This window comes from Pleurodeles waltl, chromosome 10 (assembly GCF_031143425.1).
Source record: "Pleurodeles waltl isolate 20211129_DDA chromosome 10, aPleWal1.hap1.20221129, whole genome shotgun sequence".
Taxonomy (NCBI): Eukaryota; Metazoa; Chordata; class Amphibia; order Caudata; family Salamandridae; genus Pleurodeles; species Pleurodeles waltl.
Genome location: NC_090449.1, coordinates 1,022,148,035 through 1,022,173,042, shown reverse-complemented (window position 1 = coordinate 1,022,173,042; position 25,008 = coordinate 1,022,148,035). Strand labels below are relative to the sequence as shown.

At 43.4% G+C, this 25,008-nt stretch overlaps 1 protein-coding gene and 1 long non-coding RNA gene across 2 annotated transcripts in view; one reads left to right on the top strand and one right to left on the bottom strand.

Moving 5' to 3' along the window:
• Positions 1–22,972, bottom strand: part of LOC138262156 (uncharacterized) — a 119,498-nt gene extending 96,526 nt beyond the window's left edge. Inside the window, exon 1 of the long non-coding RNA XR_011199205.1 lies at positions 22,932–22,972. This is a non-coding gene — a long non-coding RNA (uncharacterized lncRNA). The remainder of the gene's footprint in view (positions 1–22,931) is intronic.
• The window catches only part of GGCT (gamma-glutamylcyclotransferase), a 44,594-nt gene continuing 42,504 nt past the window's right edge, over positions 22,919–25,008 (top strand). The window contains exon 1 of the mRNA XM_069211946.1: positions 22,919–23,227. Coding sequence (XP_069068047.1) covers positions 23,006–23,227 — 222 coding nt within the window. The 5' untranslated portion in view covers positions 22,919–23,005. The remainder of the gene's footprint in view (positions 23,228–25,008) is intronic.

Genomic DNA, 25,008 nt, shown 5'->3' with positions numbered 1-25,008 from the left:
GAGAGAACCGGCTGAGACCTGAGTGACCATGACTTCCCTGAGAAGTATAAGTTGTCATGCGCTCGGCTGCCCAATCATCTCTATCCCGTGATAGAGATGAGGCACTGCTAGTTAGCCGAAGCAAAATCCGGATTTGGAGCGACAGGTCTCACCCGTAGTGGATCAGACTCAGTCTCCCACACCGCGGGCGATCTTGCTGCTTAAAATCCAGTAGTCTCATTAGGATAATGAGAGCCTACGCGACATGGCGCCGCCTACGTTTGGTCAGGCTCTAATTTTTGTGTCCACCGGTGTATCTCAGTCTCATTATATATTATGACACCTCAATACTGTATGCGGAGACGTCCGTGGTACTGAGGATTTCCACCACAGCTGTGTAGGTTATCCTACTACAACTGGCGGTTGTTCAAGTTTGAACTTTAAAAAGGAAACCCCATTTTGGTGTACCTTCTTTGAACTCATAGGGTTACGATCATGGCGAATCCCCAGCATGTACAAATAGCTGTCAATATGAGACAGCCTCTCACAGCACATTTATTAGTGAATGGCCTGACGGCCTAGGGGGGTCCAGTCACATTTGTGGTGGACGCCCATGCAGCTTATAGAACAGAACTTTCTATTCTTGGGTCATATTTCCAGCAGTTGATGGGAACACAAATACATTTCACCAATACACACTTGCAAATGCACCTGGACAATACAGAGCATACGCATCTTTAGAGATACCTTTATCTTATCAAGAACATAATAATTGGCTTGATGGCGCCCTACCCCATACAGTATTACCAGTAAGGTTAGGTCCACTAAGTAATGATGGTCCTACCTGGCCTTTATTGGCCACATATACACCACATACTGCGATAGCAAATTTAACAGTAGCTGAGGTTCGTCGGTTATACACCGAATTAATATCAATATATAGATGATTAGTACAATGTGTGATGCAAACACTAAATACAAACCCAGCGCATGCTGCTCCAGCACATCCACATGCAATAACGCTAGGTATAAACCCTGCGACTGTACATTTGATTATGGGTAAAGTACCCGCCAAACGAGAGGATACTCCGTTTTGGTTAGCACAAAAAATAAATACACTGGAGGCAGTATTTCTCCATACGGGACCTCAGGGTAAACATAGACTATTAACGAAGTGCTTGCCCTTTGGAAAGGTCCCCACAGTAGAGAACTGTAACACTTGGGGCACGGTATTTGCCGCGCTCTATACAACAGCACACAGTACGCCGACACTTGCTAATTTACCGGAAGTGCTAAAACAAATTCAAGATGAATACGGGGCAGCCCCAGCCCTAGATTTGGGGATGCAACTGATAGGCAATTTTGCCACGGTATGCTCAATAATTTTAAGTAACCTTAAAGGGGAAGCAGTCGTGCTTGCAGTGCGCATGCGGCTCCGTGATGTTCCACACACAGGATCAGGAACGAAAGCTGCCTAAAATAATAGTGGAAACGTATTCAAGTATCGGGCGAGATAGCCTTGGGGGCCAGACTACAAAAAATTCAGGTACAGGGCAAATTGAATAAAGACAATACCAAACAACAACCTGAGGGCAACAAGAAGCGCTGGGATAAAAAATAACAAACACCTAAAAAAGAGAGGGGAGAATCTCCACGTACGGAGACCCTGCAGACTAGGTATAATCTCAGAAATAGAGATACTGTAAAAACGCCTGATAGATATCAATATACTGATACACGCCAATCTCGTTCCTCTCAGGACTCTTTGGAAAAGAGAAATGAGAGAGGTGGGCGATCAGAGCGGAGAACAGAGTACGTGAAACTGAGACAGGACTCAACGCACAGTGCAGGTTTCTGTTAAAAAGGAAGAGAAACCGACACAACAAAAATAACAATTTAAAAAGAAAAAGGTGGCAGCAGTCACAGTTCAACATGCCACTCAGGAAGAGGGTCCTCTTGAAGAACAAGACATGGGCTCTAGTTTTACTAGACAGTGCGGCAGAGGTCACAATAGTTCGCCAGAATCTTCTAGAGCATCTGGAGGTGAAAGCAACTGATGACTTTATACAAGTAGAAACTGCGGACAATCGTGTCTCTGAACCTGATAGGGTATACAAAGTAACGCTACAATTAGAAGGGGACATTGAACGCACAATAGATGCGATCTTTTGGGATCGCATGGTAAAAGTATATGATGTCTTGTTGGCCGAACAAGATTGGCCGTCTGACTTTGTCCGTACCTGCCCGTATGGAGAGGATGTCATTAAGCCTTCCTTCTCGCCCCTTGTTCCGGAGGAACTAGCTGAGTCATATTCACTTGAATGGGCTCTAGCACAAGCATCTGCTTTGTACAGAAACCATGTAGGATGGGATAAAGAATCCCCCTACCCTGTAATTCCAATCAAAAGTGAAGCTCAGCCACAACCGCAGTATCCTATAAAACATGATGCAAGAGCACCAGTGAGAGAAATACTCACGCAATTAGAGTATCAGGGTGTAGTTAAACCCTGTGTATCACAGATGAATAACCCCTTATTTCCGGTAGCTAAACCAGACCATTCCTACTGAATAGTCTTAGACTACAGACATTTAAACAGTCATACACGCACATACGCTATACAAAATTCACATAGCACAGCGCTTATGAGCAACATTGTGCGTAAAAAATACAAAACAACATTAGACATCTCGAATGGATTCTTCTGCCAGAATATAGCGCCTGAGAGTAGAGACCTAACAGGTTTCAGCGCGCTTGGCTCTCAGAAAAAATTCTGTTGTTTACCTCAGGGGTATAAGAACAGCCCAGGACTGTTTGCGGCTTGTGTAACTACTATTTTACATGAGGTCGACCCTGAAGCCTTGTCCTATGTGGATGATATATATCTCATGGACGATGAATTACTACAACATTTAAGACGGGTATGGCGCATTGTTGTAGGATTTGCAGGAATAGGCTACAAATGTAATTTAAAAAAATCTAAAATAGCCTTCCTCCGCGTCCTGTTTTTAGGATATGAGCTTTCGAATGAGGGTAAGAGCTTAGCACCTCAATTCTTAGAAAAATGCGCACAGTTGCAACCACCAAATACGATTAAAAAACTCCAATCTTTGTTGGTTTTTTTTAATTTTGGCAGAACGTACATTCCAGATAATGCTACGCGCATAAAACACTTATATAACTTAATACGTCCAGATTTTTCAAGTAAATTTTGGACAGTTGAACATACATGCACTCTTCGCGATCTGCAGACAGACATGCTTGCAGCACAACATTTACATACCAGGGACAACAAAACACATTTGGTCATCAGGGTCATAGCTGGGGCCATCGGTTTCACCTATGTGACATTCACTGAGGGTGAGACAGTCCCGATAGCATATAAATCACATTTATATTCAGCAGCTGGACAGCGCTTCGCTCCCACAGAGAAAATTCTCACTGCTGTACAGATGGCTGTCATTAAAGGAAGACCTCTTGCCCAAGGAAAACGTATCATTATTGTTTCTCCAATCCCAGCCCTAGAGGCTGTTACAAAGGCTAGCGTTCCGAACGCAAAAGCATTACATCCACATTGGATACAATGGGCTACGTCTTTGACTGCCACTAATGTAGACTACATTTTCGACCCAAAGTTACAAACTCAGGAGTTTCTGCAATATGAGGTAAAATATCCGGTTCCAGCAAATACCTTGCCTATTGATCAATACCACAGAGTCATGTATACTGATGGCTCAGCACAACCTGCTATTGGTACTAAGCATCAATATTCTGCTGCTTGCACAGTCGTCAGTGGCCATATGGAAGGAGATAAATTTTGTCCTCTCCATACCTTTACACAAACACTAGGGGATTATACAGCACAATTGGCTGAGCTGAAAGCTGTACTGATGGCACTGGAACGCACGGATCCGGCATAGCCTACGCTGATTGTCTGCGATTCTTATTACTGTGTCCAGTCCTTTAATGAATATCTTCATTATTGGCGCCAAAATGGGTTCAGAGATTCAAAAGGTAACACCATTAAACACAGACTCCTGTGGGGGAAAGTAGCTGACCTAAAAGAGACGCTACCAAATGTCCATGTTGTACATACACTTGGACACCAGCGCGTTGGAATACATGTTGCTGGTAATACATTGGCTGATGAAGCCGCAAAGTCAGCAGTGGGGGTAGCCACTGTAGCTGCAGTAACTCGATCGAGTTCAAAACCAGATACAGACATTGAGACTGCCGTGAAAGCTACAGCTGACGGTACGCCCCATCCTAAAGGATTTCCAAACAAATATCATTATCGCATGGGTAGTATGCTGAACGCTGAAGTTGAAATCCCAGGCGTAGGTGTGCAAGACATCCCTAATAAAGATGTAAGACCACAATTGATTAAAGCAGCGCATGACGGAGTGGCATCTGCACATGCGGGTGTGGCGGCTACAATATCTATCCTGCAGGCCCGTTGCTGGTGGCCAGGTCTCTACAAGGAGACTAAGCAGTATGTCCTTTGCTGTGACATCTGTCAACAAATAAAGGTTTCTACTGTCAAGCGCCCGCCGCAGACACCCCTCTTGATTTCGAACAAACCATTACAGTGTGTGTACTTGGACCATTGTGGTCCCTTAACGCCTGATAGTGCATACAAATATATTTTAGTCGCTGTTGATTCATGCTCCAGATTTGTATGGGTGTGGCCGCAACGCTCGGCTGACGCTCGGACTGTTATTAAAGATTTGCGAATCTTTATCGGTACACATGCAGTTGCGGCTTTCTATTCGGACCAGGGCCCTGCCGTTGCCTCAAGGGCATTCAGGGACACCATGGCTTCGTTGGGGGTCCAGCTCCAGTACTCGTCTCCATTTCATCCCAAGGGAAATAGTGTTTTGGAGCGATTAAACCGTGATTTAAAGCAATCCTTAACAGCCAGAGTATTAGGTACGGGTCGTAGTTGGCTTAATCACCTGTATGGAGTCCAGAAAGCACTAAATAACCTGCCTAGAAGGTCCCTGGGGGGTCGTACTTCATATGAGTGCCTGTTTGGAACTCAAATGTATGTTCCGGAGCTTGATGGTCCTTGCGTGGAGGCAGCAGAAACACCTTTTGACATAAATGAACGTGTCACTGTCTTACAGGAATTGCAACAGTTCCGGGAAGATAACTCTTCCACAAGTGCAGCCTCCACAGGAATTAAGGATGTGCCTGTGACATCTACCGGATGGATTCCCAGAATCGGGGATCTTGTACGTGAAAAGGTCGCAGTGAAAAAGGAATTTGGCCCTTCTTATCGAGCACCAGTCCCTGTACTAGGGTTACACGGTACCAGAACTGTCATTCTACCACCGCTGGCAGGTGCTAAAGAAAATCGATTTGTGTCCATTGACAATGTCAAACTACAACATGTGGCCGATCCTGCACAGCCGACCAAGAGGAACGTCCAGTAGTTCCAGAATCCCTCTCACTACTGGCGAAGAAGTTCCTCTACAGGTTGTTTACACCAACACGAATACCTCTCCGAGCCTGGGGAGAGTGGAAGATGATCTAGCATTAGTTCCACTAACGTCATCTAATCTGGAAACATTTGACCAAGTCATCTTGTCTTCAAACAACACAGATGGTGCAGTCTATAGTGTGCCACCGCAGGAACCACCGACCCCATCGTTGACGACATCCGTGCCACTTGCACGAACTGCTTCTGGTTATTTTGCTGACTTCAACGATGATTTCTCAGACTCATTCGCATCTTTGACAGTTGACTTGTCAAGAGCACGTAAGCTAACAAACTGGCTTAAAGAAACGTATTTAATTTTTCCATGGAACTACCTATGGCTTTCTTTGACTGTCCTAGCTTTTCTACTTTGGATAGGGTTTGTGATCACCTTTTTCTTGCTAATACATGGTAATTTTTTTACCTGAGAGATCGACTGTTGAACTGGTGGAGGAGGTTTTGAAACCACATTTTTCTTCGCACATGGTCCGTAGAGACTTATCATTTGTGAACATTTCCGCAGTGCCGATTCTAGATGGAATTGTGTGGGACAAAGTAATGTTTGATATATATGGTCCCAAGGAAACGATTCAAATACCATATGTGTTCAAATTGTCAATTAATGATATAGTGATACCAGGCATTGTTTCTGATGATTGGGATGTGAAAACTGTTGATTCTATGTTAACTGAATTGCGATATTCTACAGTTTTTGAGAACGAAGATATTTACCAGTTTAAAGACAATTATGGTAATATGTTTTGCTATAATTATTATGGGCACCACTTCATACATAGAGCGAGCAGCCCGAAAAACACATTGAATTACACGCAATGGGAACATTGCCCAACACCACCACATGGGAGCTCTAAAACATATTCAGACAAATTTGCGTATTTTTCTGGGCCAAATCAAAAAAATGCTGAATCGTATTATTTTAAAGTGCCCCGACTAAGGTTATGCACATGTTATTGACCAATACGAAATTTATATATTCGGATTCATTTGTTTCCCAGTTGTCAATAGAAGGATATGAATATTGGGCAAAATCAATTGATCTGAAAAGTGTCTGGGGGACAAAAAATTGGCAAATTAAGGGTGAGGAAGCATTGTTTAGAGCATGTCTCATTCCTGTTCAAATGATTTTCTTAAATGAAACTGTACAACAGACTAGTTGTTTGGGCTTAGCAACAATTAGGGAATTAAACATGCCCAGCATACCTACCCCTGCAAAATTTTCCAAATGGCGAAAGTACACCAATGTGACTGAAATGAGCTCAATGAGTGGGTCCAAAATGGTACATTTAAAGCTTTGTTGACACATCCGGGCGGGTGGTTATAGTGGCCAATAGATACCAATGGGTGTCACCATTGTTTTATGAACTCATTGGGGGGTTTTAAGGCGAATAGGCCAGACCCTCGCTATATATCACCAGATCATGCAGATATTATTACCACATACAGTGTAGGAAACCTATGCCAGCATTGGCTATGGACATCCTCACTGAAAGCGGTTAGGGAACACCTCAGTCTCCTGTCTAACACCACCGATTTAAAAGATTTCTTACAAGCCCCTAGAACGCCACGTCAAAAGCGTTTTTTCTGCCCGGTTAAGGCAAATAGATCAGGAAAATCTAAAGAAAGCATTAGCTGTGGTTGATAATGGGATTAACACCTTGTCCGACCGGATATATACTATTAACAACATTGTCCCTTCTGCTATAGACATTATACAATCTGGTATGTCTTCTTTATATCATGGACAGAGTCAGACCAGGCCCATTTTGCAGTTGGGTTGGACACTTCAAACACTGAAGGCGGGTCGCGTTCCATGGCAGCACGTCAGTGCAAGGGAGATATTTTCTTTTTTTAATCTGACGCGACAACAACAAATCATGGTTAAGAAAGAAGCGACTTATGTCATGCTTAACATCGAAAAGATTGAAAAATTGCCTTTTACCGTGGCCGAAATACCTTTGGCTGAGTGGTTGATTCATGGGATTATTCATCTGCCTATTTCCACATTACAATTCACCTCGTGTTTAAAACACATTCCGGTAGGCAGATATGAAAAGCTGGGAGATAGTTACATTCATGAGGTGTGGGAGCTCGCCTTTTCATACAAATGCTTCAATGGCAAGAAAGAGGTCTTTCTTAGCAGCAGTGATTGTGAGACCTTGGTCAGCCATTCAATGGTTTGTAAGCAGCTGTCTTTGCATGGGGCATGTAATGCCTCGGCTGCAAATTTGGCTTGTTATCTGAAGGGAGTTCCAGTCCCCTTGATTAGACCAATGTTTCAAGTCCTTTCAAATGGCAGCTACGTCCTTCCCACTAGTGAAGACTGTTGTGGGATGTGAGCCGGAATAGTTTACGTTGTTTTGGTCTTTAAGGTCGTTACTTGCTGCTGGAATGCACTGTTTCCCCCTACTAAAATTAAGGAGGTAGCAGATATTTGGCCTTCCATTGCTACTTCAAACGTTAATTTTGACGAGATGAGTAGACTGAAGGCTTTGTTGTTTCAGAAGCATGTGGCCCTTACATCTGCACGCGAGACCTACGCACTTCAAGTGGCAAGGTCATCAGCAGAAATACAGTCCCTGTTAAATACGAACTTTCCAGGACACTTTGGTGAGCTTGTGGGATGAACATTTAATGCGTCCAGCACGACTGGAATTGCACACTTTTTTAAAGCTGTTGGTTCTGGTTTTATTCACACCCTCCCCTCTATATTCGGTTTCATACCTTCAGCTATCCATTCTATTTTCTGTAGCATTTTTGGGGGATTGCCAGTAACTTTGGCTTTATTAGCTGGCATCCTGCTGTTGCTGTTGCTGTTGTTCATGCGCAATGGCTGTCCCACCACATCAAGGAGTAATGATGGCGCTCCCATCAGCGCAGCTGTGTCGTGAGCGTATGATGCAGCTTTTTGGAGCAACCCTCCTGGAGCAAATGGAGTGCGACTGGTCTTTGTTATTCAGACCGGTCCTACTTTGTTTCGGTGTCTATGATGCTCTTTCAAATTTGCACTAGAAGTTTGACTTTCACGGCCGCCCCCCCAGCAGTTGACGCTGATCTGTTGATGTTCTTGCTCAGAGTTCATTACCAGACGTGCGCGCTGAGGCTGCGCTTGCTGCGTGAAGCTACTTATGAGTTACCCTTCCTGGAGGAAGTTGCTGACAACTCATCACTGGGCACTTCACGGGATGCCGCCTTGGTTGGTACTGAGGCTATGGAACACACATGCTTGGCGTGGACTTTCCGGTTTTGACATCTGCCGAATAGGAAGACCTCCTATTCTCCATGACACGTCCATAGATTGGAACATTTTAAATTGACATTTTTTAGAATTCGGTCTGGAGTCACATCCTAATGTTTTAAATTGCCACGTAACATGCTTCTGTGTCTTTTTAACTTGTCTAAATTGCTTGGGCTTTCATATATCTTAGGTTGAGTTTTTAATAGCTATTGCTTTTAGAATTATACATATTTTTTGGCTTTTAAACCACTTTAACCGAAAAGGGGAGGGTGTTGCGGAGCCATTTTAGTTACATCTCCCTGCGCGTTAAGTTTAATACACTAGGCCGCTGTGCACCTTCACCTGGAGCAGCTGCGCCCTCTCACCTAGATATGTTTTATTTGGCTTAACCTATTTTTTTTTACAATAGCCAGTTTCACGGTCTTGTTTTAGTTTACGTTTATCCTATTGTTTAGCCTAGCCCAACACCATGTTCTCAAACATGACATTCTTGTTCACTCTGTGTTTCAGTCAAGGCTATAGTTTTGTACGCTGTCGGTGAACGTGGTAGAAGTTATGTCTCCAACACTCGTAGACATTACATGTCCTTACATAGGAACATTTCTGCAGGACGTAAGCTGGGTTATTATAAAAACACTTGCTAGTCCCGGCACAGATCAAGAGGGAGATTCCAGCCAGGGAACCACGACTGTGAGCTGAATGCTGAACGCTTCGCCGCAGATGCTAGCGTGAACTACAGGCCTTTGCTCAGGTATGAGGGTCGATGTCATCCTGGGGAACCCTGAAAGGCAGAGTTAGAGCTTACCACGCTGTGCTCAAATTATAATTTAGACCGGAGGTTGTCCACTCATAATAGTAACAAGATGATAGCATTATTCTTGTGCTTCACTCTCCTAGTCACCATTTTAATATTGTCATGTTGTATCATTCTGGTTATTGCAGCTCACGCTTTGCTATCTAAGATGCAGTCGTTTTATTAAACCAATCTTAAAACTTATACTGCTTTTTCTTGTCATTTATATATGAGACCGAAGTGTGTGTGAGAGAACCGGCTGAGACCTGAGTGGCCACGACTTCCCTGAGAAGTATAAGATGTCATGCGCTCGGCTGCCCAATCATCTCTATCCCGTGATAGAGATGAGGCACTGCTAGTTAGCCGGAGCAAAACCCGGATTTGGAGCGACAGGTCTCACCCGTAGTGGGTCAGACTCAGTCTCCCACACCGCAGGCGATCTTGCTGCTCAAAATCCAGTAGTCTCATTAGGATAATGAGAGCCTACACGACAGCTTAGTAAATCACCAAATCCAAGTTTTTATAAATTAATACTTTTATAACTGTATGCCGATTATTTAGCTGTTGGAAAGATTATGCTCAATACAATGGGCATAAGTTGGTAATGGTGACACGCCAATGATAAACGCTATATGTCTGAATGTTTATTCTGAAAATTTAGGATAATGGCAATAGACCTGACTCATTGATTGGTAAAAGCATGTATTAAAGTCAATAGGAATTTAAAGATGGATTGTTATTATTCCGATTTAAAGCCTACTGACTTTTTTTTGTTAAATTAAGGTGTTCCTAAAGTTAAGTGGTGCAGGACACCCTAGTTACTTCCTCCTGTGACTTCAAGTAACTTTTAAATAAATACTTGGCTGTTTATTTAACATCTTTTTGCTGTTAGTGCTGAGTAAAGAAAATGCAGCTTAGTGCTGTTGGTGACACGGGGGCCGCATGTAAAGGTCAGGAGGGCCACATGCAACCTCCGGGCCGTACTTTGATTAACACTGGTATGGAAGATTTGCACGGTAGTAAGGGTGTTTTTAGAGTTTACGGTGGGTAAGGGAATTGGGAGGTAAGGGTGTTTTAAGGGCTTGGGGTGATTAAGGGCATAGGGTGATAAGTGTGTGTTTAGGATTTAGGGGTGGATAAGGGAATTCGATGGTAAAGGTGTCTTTAGGATTGGGTAAGGGAATTGGGTGGTAAGGGTTATTTTATTTTAGGGTTTAGGATTGGGTAAGGGAATTGGGTGGTAAGTGTGTTTTTAGGGTTTAGAGGTGGGTAATATAATTTAGTGGTAAGGGTGTTTTTAGGGATAAGGGATGGGTAAGGGAATAGGGTGGTAAGGGTGTTTTAGTGTTTAGAGGTGAATAAGGGAATTGGGGTAAGGGTGTTTTTAGTGTTTGGGGTGGGTAAGGGAACTGGGTGGTAAGGGTGTTTTTATGGTTTAGGGGGAGATAAGGGAATTGGGTGGTATGGGTGTTTTTAGGGGTGGTTAAGGGAATTGGGTGGTAAGGGTTATTTTATTTTAGAGTTTAGGAGTGGGTAAGGGAATTGGGTGGCAAAGATATATATGTGTGTGGTTATGTGTGTGTGTGTATATGGTTTTTGCTTACCTTATATAGACTTACCTTGCCTTTTAAAGGCATGCGTGGTAAAGGTAAATGCAAGGTAATGCATGGAAAAGGCATTGTGTTGCGAAGGATTCATGGTAAAGCATGTGTTGTAATCCATTAGTTGAGATACTGTTTTGCTCTGCCAACTGGCCTTTTGGTTGACTCTGTTCTGACATTTGTCTGTCTGGGTGTCATTTAAGCTATGCTTCCATGTGTGATAGCACCGCCCAGGGTAATGGTTCAGTCTGCATCAGTCATTGGCTCTTTTATCCTATAAATGACAATGTTTTCTGATCAGGAGAGTACATCCATGTGAAAGTGAGCTCACTCAAGTATCAGGGCTGTCTAACTACCAGTTTAGTTTTGAATTTTCTCCTTTTATAGTTCCCCTTTTATTTCCTTGCTGCTCCTCTTTTTTATTTTAATGTTTCCTAAGAGGATACTACAGCTCTCCAGGCAGTGCTGATGGGTAGTTTGCTTGCCACTCATTTTATCTGCAGTGAGCCACATTCAATATAGCCACTCCTCTAAATCAGGTGATCACTATGGAATGCTGTTGTCCAGAGGTATCATTGACTTACCATTCCAAGCTGGCCAACACATTGGTTCCATATATGGCTGTCATGCTTGAACTTTAAAACAATAATAGACTATTTGCAATATCTTTGCAAGATGGACACCAGCTGCTATGTTTAGCTTTGTTATTGTAAACATATGCCTGCCATGTTTAGAAGGCAGCATGCTTTCTTTTTTCAAATTGCATTCTTTTAATTTGTCTTGCTTGTGCTGTTGAGTTTGTGTGTCCTTTATTGCAGTTGTGTCAGAGGATGAATGGAAGAATGAGTCAAAGTACTGATGAATGAATGTGTGAGTGTGAATGTGAATGACAGAGTGTGTGTATTATGACTTATTGAGAGCCTACACCCACTTTCATTCATAAGACAGACTAATTGGCACATCTGGACAGACCGTACAGAGCATCAGGCATTTGCCTGGGAGACTGGAAGAGTGGAGGGCCGGCTTTGTGTGCTGGAGAATGGTTTTGTGTACTGGGTGCCACTTTTTCAGTAGTGCTACAATATGGCCCCCATACCCTACTCTTCCAGCTTCCTGGGGAAACTGCGCTTTGAAAGTTGCTATGGGTTTAAATTCACGCAGTGCAGAGTTCTTTGTATAGCCAATAGTTTTGAGGCAACAATAAAAATGTCAAGATATCTAAGGTGCCTGTGGTGATTAGTGTTCCTGCTGGAGAGAGATCAGAGTTATGTCTAGTGGCAGTTTTGACTCATCTAAAGTAGCACAGAGGATTACAGCACAGGGAGCTACAATCTGCAATCAAGGAGCTGCAAGCAAACTGCATAAAAGGTTAGAAAGTTATGTTTTTTCCCAGTCTTTCACTACCCCAATGTTGCTTAAGGGGGTTTGTTTGGGTAGAAATAAATTCTTAATAGTAAAGCAACCCCAATCACTCTGGTACATTTTAAATCCTGAGTTTGTGCTTCTCCAGACTAAGCACTCTTAAAAATGTCCTGCTAGAATGGATGACACGTGACCCCTGCTCCTTACAGTTCCCCTTTGTCTTATGTAACATTTTCTATACACTGATTGTTCCTGCATATGTGTGTGATGTACGTTGCTGACACCCTACACTAGTATGAGAGGTGCTAGAAAACAAATGAAATACAGATGAGAGAGATGCTTTGTTTGAGGGTGATAGTGAGGGAATCACTGAAGGTCCTCCACGAAGATTGTTGCATCAGGCTAAAGCTGTCCCTGACCTTCTCTCAGCGAGAAGCCCCCTGTCTGCAAATTGTCATGCAGTGACGTTGTCTTCCAGATCAGACCTCAGAGACTCTGGGGGTAAAAACGGCCAGTGTGAAGGAAAAAGTTGCCTTATAAGGCTTTCCTGTTTTACTCACCTAATGATTTGGTAATTGAGGAATATATATATATATATATTTATATATATATATATATTTATATTGTAAATCACAGCAGTACATAATGTGGTGTGATCAGAGGATGACATAATTAACAAATGTTGTCTTCCTTGCTAATACATCCATACAGAAATTGCTTTTTGACTTTCTTACAGAGTATTTTTTTGCACAATGATAGCGTGACTCATTGAAAGCGAGTCTTAACTGCACTTTGATGTTTTATATGCAGACTTTCTAATTGGACCTATAACCCACACATGTGAAAAAATGCCTAATTATAATTAACTGGCTAGGTATCGTGGCGCACTGTAAGGCCACCATTTACTATGCTTTAAAAGCTAATACAATTGAACATATAATGAAACATGTGGTGGAATGCACTATTTATGCCATTGTTTTTCAATATTTCTTGGGGGAGAATACCCTACACCTCCATTCTAGTGATCAACCTCACGTGCTACGCACTGTATAGGGGCTGGTCTGACAAAATTGTCCAGGGCTGCTTTGGTTTGCTAGTCCGGCCCTGCCTATTGGCATTGCCAATGCTTGGCAGAAGAAGACCTGTTTGCCAGTGTTCCTCTCTTTATATTAGAACCTTTAGAATTATTAAGTCCTTTACTCTGAGGTGTGCAGTTTTTAAGGTCTGGTTTGACAGTGCAGTGGTCTCCAGACAATTATGTGAGTATCACCAGATGAGGGGCTTTGGATCCCCCCACATGTTGGGAGCAAGGAGTACATTTTGTGATTGGGCAAAGTTGTGTGTTTCCACATAAAAGTGCTTGCCCTCTATGCAGCTGTGATCCTTTTGTTTGTCCAGCTGGCTTAGGTTGAACTTTCAGGGGCACACATGACATTGTAAATCTATTAAAGTGACTTGGATAACTAGATAATGTACAATATTTTTCTCTGGTTTTTATTCAGTATTCTCTGTGCTGTGTAGGTTAGAGCTGCGCAATGCATTCTGCTTCCTGAAAACACTTCTCTGCCACCTTCTCTCCAAATCTGCATTCCAGAGTTGCAGGTGAGTGGTCTGCTATGGAGATTTGGGATCTGCAAAATGCCCACAGTAATCTTTACGTATTTATTTTTCTCTCTGCAACGTGTTTTTTAGGTTGAGCGCATAAGCACTCTGGCCTGATGTAATCTATCTGTGGGCTTTTAACCACTCCCACTGCACAGCCATCACTATCACTCGTTCGTGGGCTCGCCTTTCAAAACTCCTTTGTCATCATTGGTAAATGCTTTACGTTTGTCCCACCTTGGGGCAGTTTTTGTCACCGCCTTGGCCATTGACCCTGTTACATGGATAATTACGCGATTGCCAAAACGTTTGACTGCGAGCAAACTTCTTTTTTTCCTTTTGTGTCTCTCCTTCGTGCTGTGGCACTTTGAATCGGCTTTCTTATGTCAACTGTTTTACTTTTCATTTTCAATTTATGTGGCAAGAAAAGTCCATTTCGGAATTTGCAACGCTAATAGCTCTGAGTCAAACAAATGCGAGACCCATTGCATTGCAAATGCTTGTTTACTTCATTCTGTAAGTGTTGGAGGCAAGCTAGTCTTTCACTTTTGCTACACCGCCTCCCTTTGCTTTGTTTAGCATTAAACTGCCGTTGGGGAGATAAATAGCAGTTTTAAATTACTACAGGAGCAGCCGCACGTCACATTTCTTCTTTCAAATAATGCTGTTGTTCTGCACCCATAAGCCAACATAATTTCTCTTAGAGGCTGAGCTCCTCTTCTTTACATGTAAGTGCTATGAGGGTCTCTGCTCTAGTTTCACCACCCAGGACTGCGATTCTACTGCTAAGATGTTAGTGTAGAATGCACAATCTGTGCACTACACATTAATGTCCAACATTCCTTCTGCATGTTTGTTAAGTAATTTAACAAAAGGATGCTGCATGTTTCCAATATGATCTTATGTGAGTTTAAAAAGTAATTAAATGTGACTGTTGACCTAAGTAGAGACAGTTTCTATTTAGTTTTAATTTTGCTATTTGGAGAACGTGTATTGTTTTTGAAGCAGTTGAGGGGAGCAGTGTCAATGTTTCTGAAAGAATGCACATATGAAGGTGACACTTTTTTGTTTCTGTCTGAAGGATGGGAAACGTTTCCCTCAGCTGTAACTAGCAAGTGTTTATGTCGTCCTCCACTTGATTATGGTGACACTATGCACCACGTTTGTCAACAGCACTCGAGTCGCCTTTTTCACTGGTTTGCAAGGTGGCTTCAGGGTGCTTTTGGTTTAGGTACAAGATTAGAAGTGGATCTACATGCAGAGTGTGAAAGTTAGCTTAAACCACAATCTCCCAACAATAGTAACCAGATGCCAAAGCCATAGAAGATGACCTTTTATGGGTCTGGGCTGGGTTTAGGCGTCTAACCCGTCTGGGTCAGATCGATGTGAAAACCCTTAGGTTTAATAGGTGAGTTTTTGTAGATGTTTTCTGAATCTGCTGTGGTCGGGTTAAAGATTTAGGTGTTTTGGGAGGGAGTTCTATAGTGATGATCAGTGTGTGTGAAGAGTCCTGACTCCAAACGTCTTCCATCAGTGCAGTTAAATTGAGAGATAGTTTAGTTGTGGTCAACAGATTGTAGACTTCTGGATGGGAGATGAGGGAAGGACGGCTTAGACTAGCAGGCTGGTGAATGGCCAAGCAATGCTTTGTGGATTAGGCGTAGTTATTTGCCGTAACCTCCTTCCTTCGCTGGGAGCTTATGGAAGTAATCTACTGTAGGCGAGATGTCATCATAATGAATTAGGCCAAACAGGAAACTGGTATGTGATTCTGAACCTGTTGGATCTCAGATATAGATTTATTATTTTGGAGGCCATGGAAGAAGCTGTTACAATGGTCAATGCAGGAAATTAACCACTCAGAATATGGTAACGATTTTCTGGGTTAGGTGATGGAGGGATAGGCCACCTTAAAGTAGGGCAAATGGTGGAAGGCAACCTTAGTCACAGCGTTTATACAAGGAATGAAAATCAAGACCGCTGTCACTTAAGTTGCTGGCTTTTTTCACTGGCTGGTGGTTGGTTTCCAAGAGCTCAGGGCAGAAGACAGGAAGATGGATCACAGAGATGGTTCTCGGCAGTATTTAGGTTTTCTCACCATTCAAGCATGGCCAGGTTTTCTGTATCCAAGGATGAAGCACAGATAAGCAGTGAAAGTCTTTCAATGAGTTCCGAGAGTTGTAGTCAAGCTTTATATGGCTGCATATCATCAGCGTACACATAATATTCTATGATTTAGGAGTCAAGGATCCTGATGAGAAGGATCATGCTAACGTTGAACAATATAGGTGATAGATTGGAGCCGGCGGGACTTCACAGGTGATTGCAGCAGATCTGGAGAGGAATGGGCTCAATTTGACCTGATGCCCGTGGTGTAGGAGGAAAGAAGAATGATATTATGGTGTAGTTCCATGGATGCTAGCTGACAGATTCAACCAATGAGGAGAACATAATGGCCAGTAGTATTGAATGCCGCGGGGAGTTCCAGAAGAAGTAAGGTACAGGGCATGCCTTGACATAGCAAGTTGAGAAGGGCATCCTAATGTTTAGAAGCCTAGATTATATGGCTCTGCACGATCTAAAGCCTGATTTAAAGTCAATGAGGCGCCCATAAAAAGTAGCCGATCTCTTTGTTACTTGTACTATCAAAAGGTGCATTTAAGAATGCATGATGCATAATGGAGCCTGCTCGATGTATGTACTATGGGTATTGTAAAACATCACTATACAAGTATGTTACCCAATTTAATTAAAGCATATTAGATTTGCAACATGAAGCCTTATAGTTATCAATAGTATAGGAACCGGCCTGTCCACATTTCACACAAAAAACAGGAACACACAAACTTTTAAAAAAATCTGAGAATTTGATATGGATAAATAATGCATTTAATTTAGTACAGCCTTTCAGAATTTGTTTGACCTGGGTATTATGCCAAAGTCAATACGTCTGGTTTTTAATGTGCTAAAGTATGCAAACATAGGCATGGATTTATGCAGTAGCACATTAAAACCAGATCTAGTGGCTTTGCCAGTGCTCTACTGGGGTCCTGTGGTCATGGCTGCCTGATGACCTTGGAATGTGGGTGCTGTGAAGTGCCTGGGTGTGCTCCTCTGGTTGATGTAGCCGTTTCATGCTGTGCCTGTTAGTACCCGCAACCCATTTTAATGTGTGTTCTGGTGGATGATCTCTCTGTGTGATCCATGTTGGGCTTGGTGATTGGTCTGCCCTGGGCATGCTTTGCCTACTCTCATATACATTCTTTTTTCTGGATTCAGTTCTTGCTCCTTTGTGTCTGGACATGTCATTGATTAGCTGCCTTGGTGGGACAAGCAATGCTGGTCCGATCTGCTTTGGTAGATCCTGGTGATGTTGAGAGAGAGGTAAGGAAGTGATGATGAGATAATGCTCTTCGATTACTTATCGCTGATCTCTATACTCTGACTCTGATTCCTTGGCACTGTGCTTCTGCGCCTCCTGCCCCCCCCCTGCTCAGAGCCAGTGGTCTCTTGAGCTGCCTTGATAGCCGGCTCAGGGGGTCCTTTCTATTTGTACAAACTCTACATAAACATTCCTATGATACTCCCAAATTAGATGTCTTGGGACCAATACACAAATGCATGTGAGAGTATGTTATACAGTACTAAAGGAGGACTACTTTAGATATCCCAGTGTTAATTTTTCATGTAAAATACCCCAATGCGTATCTCACATAATTTTTCACATATTTTTCCCAGCACGTCATGTAATTTCGAAAACAAATTCATTATTTTACACAGTCCTACTTTTTAGTAATGCGGAAGGACGTCTCATTGATTATTACTTTATTTATGTTAGGAAATGGTTTGCATTATTGATTTGAACTTAGACAGAAACATTGAAAGTGACCATGAGTCTGCAGTGCTCTCCATGGAAATGGATCCCTTCGATAAACCCCAAACGCCACTCACTAGCTAATGGAGCATCCTCAGGCGTGGGGTGCTTAAGCCCAGCTAAGAACACTGATCCCATCATTGGAATGTACTAAATTGGTTTTAATATAGGTCCATTTACCACAAAACGCCACATCAGGAGTCTTGCAAAAGACCCCAGGACAGATTTAGAATGTGGTGGCAATGACAAACCCTCTCATTTCTGGAAACATTTTTAAACCTAAACGAGAGCGAGTCACAAATTGCAAGTTGCAATTTGTAATGTACAACAGTGCCTGAGATACTGTTAGCGATTCCCAAATGGGTCGTAAGGGACCTGCCTCATTAATATTCATGAGGCAGGTCACAATTTGCAACCTATCTGGGAATGGCCACACTCACAGGGATGGTGGCCTGCTGGGGTCAGCAGACCACCATGTCTGTGACTGCTTTTTCAATAAATAATTTTTTTTAATGCAGCCTGTTTTAAAGAAAAACTGGATGAATTTCAAAAATAAAAATGGAAAGTTTTCTTTTCATTTTTTCAGAACATTTTCGCTACCATTCATAAAGGAGAAGCGGTCCCATGGGGACCCCTTCCCATTTGCGAATGGGTTATCACCAATTTAAAATTGTTGTTAACTACAATTGTTTTGCAACAGCATTCACAGTCAGAATACAATCATACATCAGCCTGCAGGTCGCAATTAGGAAGGGACACTCTCAGAACGTCCCTTCCTAATTGTGAATCACAACCCTTATCTTGTGAGTCGGTAACAGGATACCGACTTTCAAAATATGGATGGTATATTGTACAAGGCCATCTTGCGGTTGCAAATGGAGAAATTCACCTTTTGTAAGTGCAAAATTGTTTGTACATTGGGCCCATACTTTCTGAAAGTTCAGATATGCAATTGCATTTCTAAGTCCACTTTATGGTTCTTGTTCAGTTGCAGGAAATTTCAGTTCTTCATACGTCTCTTGTAACAATATCCAGAGGGTGCCTTCAAGGAAACTGAATAACTTTCTTTTCAGTCGCTTCCTTTTGATGACTGCGGTGGTCAATGCCTTATGGTAAATTCTGTCTCGGATGGTGGTGGTCAATTAAAGAAGGGCTCCCACCTAATGAAAGGGAGATTAAAATGGGGCAGCTGTATGAGTCAGTGGTCAACCGGTCCTAAAATACAGATATCTGACAGGTTAATGGCGTAAAGATGGTTCTGGAGACTAATGCTGTGTAAAAAAGAAGGGTATTACACACATTCTGTGTGTTTTTCCCCAATTAAAATGTGTTGCTTAGGTGTATTTGTGAATTTTCATATTGGTAGGAACAAAAGTGTAGGTCATTTGTTAATCCTTTGTGGTAATGGCCACCCAGTATGCAAAAGGAAGGAGCTAGAATCCTGGTTTTCCAAGTAGTGTCTCATACCCATTTGCTCACACTTGTGTACATTGTAGGGTGTCTCTATTTGTTAGTCACATCAGGGCCAACGCCAGGCATGGACAATGCTGGCAGCTGCCCAGGGTCTCGAACTCAGCTCACCAACATGTGTGCCCGCATCAGTGCAACGCAGGCAGGGCACAGCGGCATACCAAAGGTCCTTTTTTGCCCTTTGCCAATCCAATTGAAAGAAAGGTGTCTCATTGCAATTGGGCCCTCCGGGAAATGACTCCTCTCCTGGACCTCACAGACATGGTGCAGCACCAGTTCTTAATTTGAGCCGGTGGTTTCCGGTGCGGGGAACCAGCACTTATTTTTGAGGGCCGGCACTTATTTTCCTGCCTCAAGCATTCACTGCGAGCAAAAGACACACATGGGAAAGACGGAGGAAGAGATAAACAAAAAAGCGTCACAAAGGGAGAAAGCAGAAAGCTGCACGAGTGAGCTGAAGGGGCAGGGAATGGCTATAAATAGATTAAAGTGGCCCGAGATAGATTTAGAATGACGCTGCCTCAGCATTCAGTGCTTGCACATTTAAAGGCAGCAGCTGCATGTTTGAGAGGAGAGCTTTGGGCACCGGCACATTTTTATTTACAAGTTAAGCACTGTGTAGCACAGCAAGGCCTAGAGGAAGGTGCTTCCTCCTCTGGTCCCTGTTGCAAGAAGACACATTCTGCAGGTTTATCCTGCAATTAGGCCTCCAGGCCGGCTTCTGATTCAGAGGCACCAGGGGACGCCCATTGTCCTTCAGTTTAGCTCCCGGAAGTTTTACCCTTCTCAGATAATAAGCAGCTTTCACACCTTCAGCCCTTCCTGAGCTGTAAAAGAGTAGGTGCTTGTTGCTGCCTAAGAGGGGGATTTGCACAAAGAAGCTTCAGGACTAGGGTCATTTATTGAGATGCTAACATCCCGGAATGTGTCACATTAATGCATATTAGCGGTGTCTAGCACTTTCCCTTTCTTCCCAGGGTCCCAAAAATCCTAGAACCATCCACGAGTCACATTTTATGTTTATTTTTAATCAATGTTTATTTGAAGCTGTTGACCACTATTCAGCTATGCCAAACAATTAAAACTATATCAAGCAGCAGAAGCAATCAGTCATTGTGCTTGTCACTGGTATTTGACTGGATCTTGGTCAAGATCTAGGGCTGTCGACAACCAGTCGCAACCTGCTCGGTTTGAGTAACCAACACAAACCAGAAACAAGTGCAACATCCAAACCAGACATAATTTCTAAGTACTGGATTACTGAATCTTCAAAGGAGAAAATATCACCAAACCCTTACTTTAAAATTGTTCATTGACAGAAGGAATTTGGAGGCCAAAGTTCAGGGGAATCATGTGCTTGGGTTAGAGAATGCAGGAGAAAAACACTGAATGACTTGAACTTTGTTTATGTTTTTAAGATTACCTACTTGCATCCTGATACTTGCGATTTTGCTTTTAGCTGCATAATGTGCAGATCTACAAGTACCAGAAATCAAACAAGCAATTGGAATGCAATGGGTCTTGCATTTGCTTGAGTTAGAGCTATTGGTGTTGTAAATTCCTAACTGGACTTTTCTTGCCGCATAAATTGAAAATTAAAAGTAAACCAGTTGACATAAGCAAGCCGATTCAAAGCTCCAAGGCCGCCAGGAGCATGAGCGCGAAGGAGGGAAATAAAAGGGAAAAGAAGTTCGCTTGCAGTCAAATGTATCGGCAAACATGCAATTATCCATGTAATAGGGCCGGTAGCCAAGGTGGTAACAAAACTGCCCCAAAGAGGGACAAACGTAAAGTATTTACCAAAGATAACAAAGGACTTTTGCAAGGCAAGCCGATGAGAAAGTAATAGTGATGGGCATGAGGTGGGAGTGGTTAAAAGCCCACAAATAGATTAAAACACGTCAGAGCGCTTGCGTGCTCAACCTAAAAAGAACTGGGCTGTTCCACCTAACCACCCTTCAATAGAGGAGGCTGCCTGTTTGATAAACATTTGAAACACTCAAGAAAGGTGATTTATGTTTGAAGAGTGAGCATTCCATTTGCATTTCTGTTGCATTAATAAATCACTATTTAGTAAGAAGGCGGAGGACATGGTTCAGAAATGTAAATTGTGTGTTTTCTGCTCAAACCAACAGTCAAATTGCATTAAATAAAAGTATAGGAACTGTAGTGCTGTGTGCAAAGAGGCGGGGATGAGTGAGCATGGGGGGGCAGGGTCAAAGGTGTGGCTAAAAAACTAAAATATTATGTAACTTCTTTCTGTGTTTCCCCTTCAGGTAATTACCTATAAAATACAGCACAGTTTAAATGACAATTAAGTGCAAGTTAAGGTAATCAGTGGGAAATGCGTAATCAGTGGTTTAAATGGGCTGGTACTGTCTGGTACTGAGTACCAGCACTTTTTTATTTTGAGAGGGAGAGTATCTGTACTCCTCAAGAAAAATGTAATACTTTTAATTGGAGAGTGCACTTCTCAGAAACAAGCAGGTATTCTTGTAGAGAGTACCTGCACTTCTATTTTTCCATTTCAAGAACTGTGCATGATCAGACTTTATGAAATCTCTATTAATTAATACACTGCAGAGGTTTGTGTCTGTAACCAGAGAGCCACATAATTGAATCCTGGTTGGGGCAGTGGAGAACAGAGAGTTGTGTATGTTTAGTGCAAAGAAGACCCTGACTGTGACATAAAGCACTGTGACTACTGAATTCATCTTAAACTTGCATTACACACACAGTGCTAAAAAATGCACAAAAAGGTTTAAAATAACAAAGTGCTTCCAAAATATAGATTTTAGTAATACCCAGACTGTACATAGTGCATTTTTTATAACTGTGCTTTAAAAGCACACACTTCACAACTCAACTGGTAACTCCCTTGAAATACCACTCAAAAATTATAATCTGTGCCATCAGGAAGCTTCAAGTAATTCCATCAAGTAAAGCGAATACCGCCTTTACGTTTGCAGATTGGTCCATGGTGCAGATTTACATTTCTTTCCGGCAAGCAGGCACCCAGGCAAGGTGGTTCCTTTAGTTGTCTGCCCCTCTCTCAATTTCTCACATGGGAAGGCTCCCCATCTTATATTTCAGCTGAAGCATTTGAACTCTGGAATTAACCATCCAGGGATAGTTATCTTTTCACATAGGGTAACTGCTTTTGTTGAACTAAATAAGTATGAGAACTTCGTGCCCCTCAGATCCTGCCGACTTCAGCACTGGTACAAACATTAACTCGCTGCTGACCTTTTAAAACACTGCAGTAGAAAAAACTGTCCTTGTATAATGTAACTGGTGCTCAAGTAAAGCGGTGCAGTACCTTCGGGTACAGTTCGTGATATATAAAACTGCACAAAAATAGAAAGAAAAAGAGAGAGAGAGAGAGAGAGCGAGAGAAGGGGGTGGGGGGGCTGCTTCCAGCCAGCCCACAATGTGGTCCTCGCTAAATCGGCTTCATTTAAGATGCTGACTCACGCTGGCAGCGTCAGGGGGCGCGCTCACAGTGGGCGTGGCCTACCTGCTTAGCTCAGGTCCTGAGTCACCCTTCAGTGCCAGGGCGGATAGACCTCGGGCTGTGCGCGCGCACCTGCCATGCATCCTCTGTGCTTCCTCAGCCTGGTGGCTCTGTGCACCGTCCGACCCGGGGCCATGGACATGGGGGCCAGCAACTCCTCCCTTCCGAGCCCATCGGATGCCGGCCTGCGCCCTGGGCAGGGATCCTTCCTGTACTTCGCCTATGGCAGTAACCTGCTGAGGGAGAGGATCCTGCTGAGGAACCCGTCGGCCACCTTCTACAGCACGGGGAGGCTGCAGGTACACCCCCTTGTTGTCAAAGTGTAACCTTTGTGTAGCTCTCATAGGGGGCTGGGGAGGGGGTTAGCGGGAGAGAATGTCCCTCTTCTGCTTAACTCGTGGCATCCCTCCATCACCGGGGCAGCCATCTGATCTCTGATGCTGGTCCTGGCTTTTAGACCAACAGCACGGTGCATGCTGGGAGTTGCAGTTCATCCTCTAGCACAATTAACTTAGGTTCAACAATCTCAGCCCGAGGAGTGCGTTTTGCTCAAAATTCAGGTCTAACAACCAGGGCTTAATTTGCGAAGGAGAGAGTGCCGTTTCCTGAAGTTCTGCTCCGAAGCCCGCGGGCCGTGTAACTGGGCACTGCAAACCGAATACCAAGGCTCGTGGTCATCGTGACTCTTTAATCCACCAAACACCCACTATCCCTGTATTTCACCCCTTGGGGTTCCAGCTTTCCTCCTTTGTGGCGGTTTTCAGTCTTTCTCGTCCCCTCTTTCCTCTTTGTTTTTCCTTCTCTTCCTCCGGTTCTGCAAAGGTCCAACTCCCACCCCCCGCAACCACCTGCTCAAATTAAGCACTGGTGCCACCGTTTCCGTGGCACGCGGACAGTTTGCATCTGTGCCCCACCCACCTTGTAATGTGACAGAGATTGCACTGCAGGCCAGAGCCGCTACCACCGAGGAAGAGTTGTGTCCTGGCTTCACCAGGCTGCATGCCCACACTAGTTTCACAGTTGTAAATAAACGAGGGCACGTAAGTTAACAAGGTAATTTATTATAACAAACAACCTGTACATCGATCCTGGTTTTCTTCTCCTACACAGACCATGTGCGGTTTTCACATCACAGGCAGGGCTCAGTCAGTAAAATTGTGCCCACTCCTGGACAGCTCATCTGAAAGAGGTCTGTTTCTTGACTCCTCAGCTCGGAGTGTTGCTACTACTACAGAGCGCCCGAATTTCCCGATTCTGTTCACGAGTAGGTGCTACATGTATTTTCTGTGAATTCTAGTATGTGCAATCCTGTTTATTTTATTATAATTTCAGCACCACAAATACTGCAGGGCAAGAGAAAGTCTTCACTGCAACAGCCACTCATGCATGAGAGTGGAGAGCTCTATTCCAGAATTGTCATGCGGGCATGTGTTTGTTGCACAGTGCAGGGGCGTAACAAAGGCCCCGGGAGCCTGGGGAGGGAGGGCATTTTCTGTGCAGGGGGTGGCCTTCCACTTTCGTAACGCTACAGGCACCGTGTAGCGTCAGTGGATAGGGATTGCGTAGCAAAGGACGCTGCTTCGTTGTGCTTTGTTGGAACAGTACTCATTCATCCTGCTTCACACCCTGGGGCCTAAGAAGCGTATCTAAGACACCCACACAAGAGGCTTGCCCATGTAACTAAGGGAAGGGCCTATTTATTCATAAATAATCTCTCTGGTCCTGTTACGCCAACGGTGAATGACTGTCGCCACTGTGTCACTTCGTTCTCATGTCACCAAGGGGACTTCTGGTGACACGTGTTGCAGCTGTGGCATGTGACGGTCAGGCACGTACATATCTTTACTTTAACCCTGCTAAGGACAAAAACAGATGACCTCAGAAGGCTCAGTTCAATGTCTCTTTATTGCTGAGCCCTAGCAAGTTCTGGTCAACGGAACACTCTTCAAATCAAAACATGACTGTTGGTGTGTAACTCTATAAAATGAAAGAAGACTAGAAAAGTATCATGTTGGTTGGTTGGTTGTGACCAAGTGGGGTGTAAAAACAATGAGGGTTTTCAGCACATACCCCCAAATTC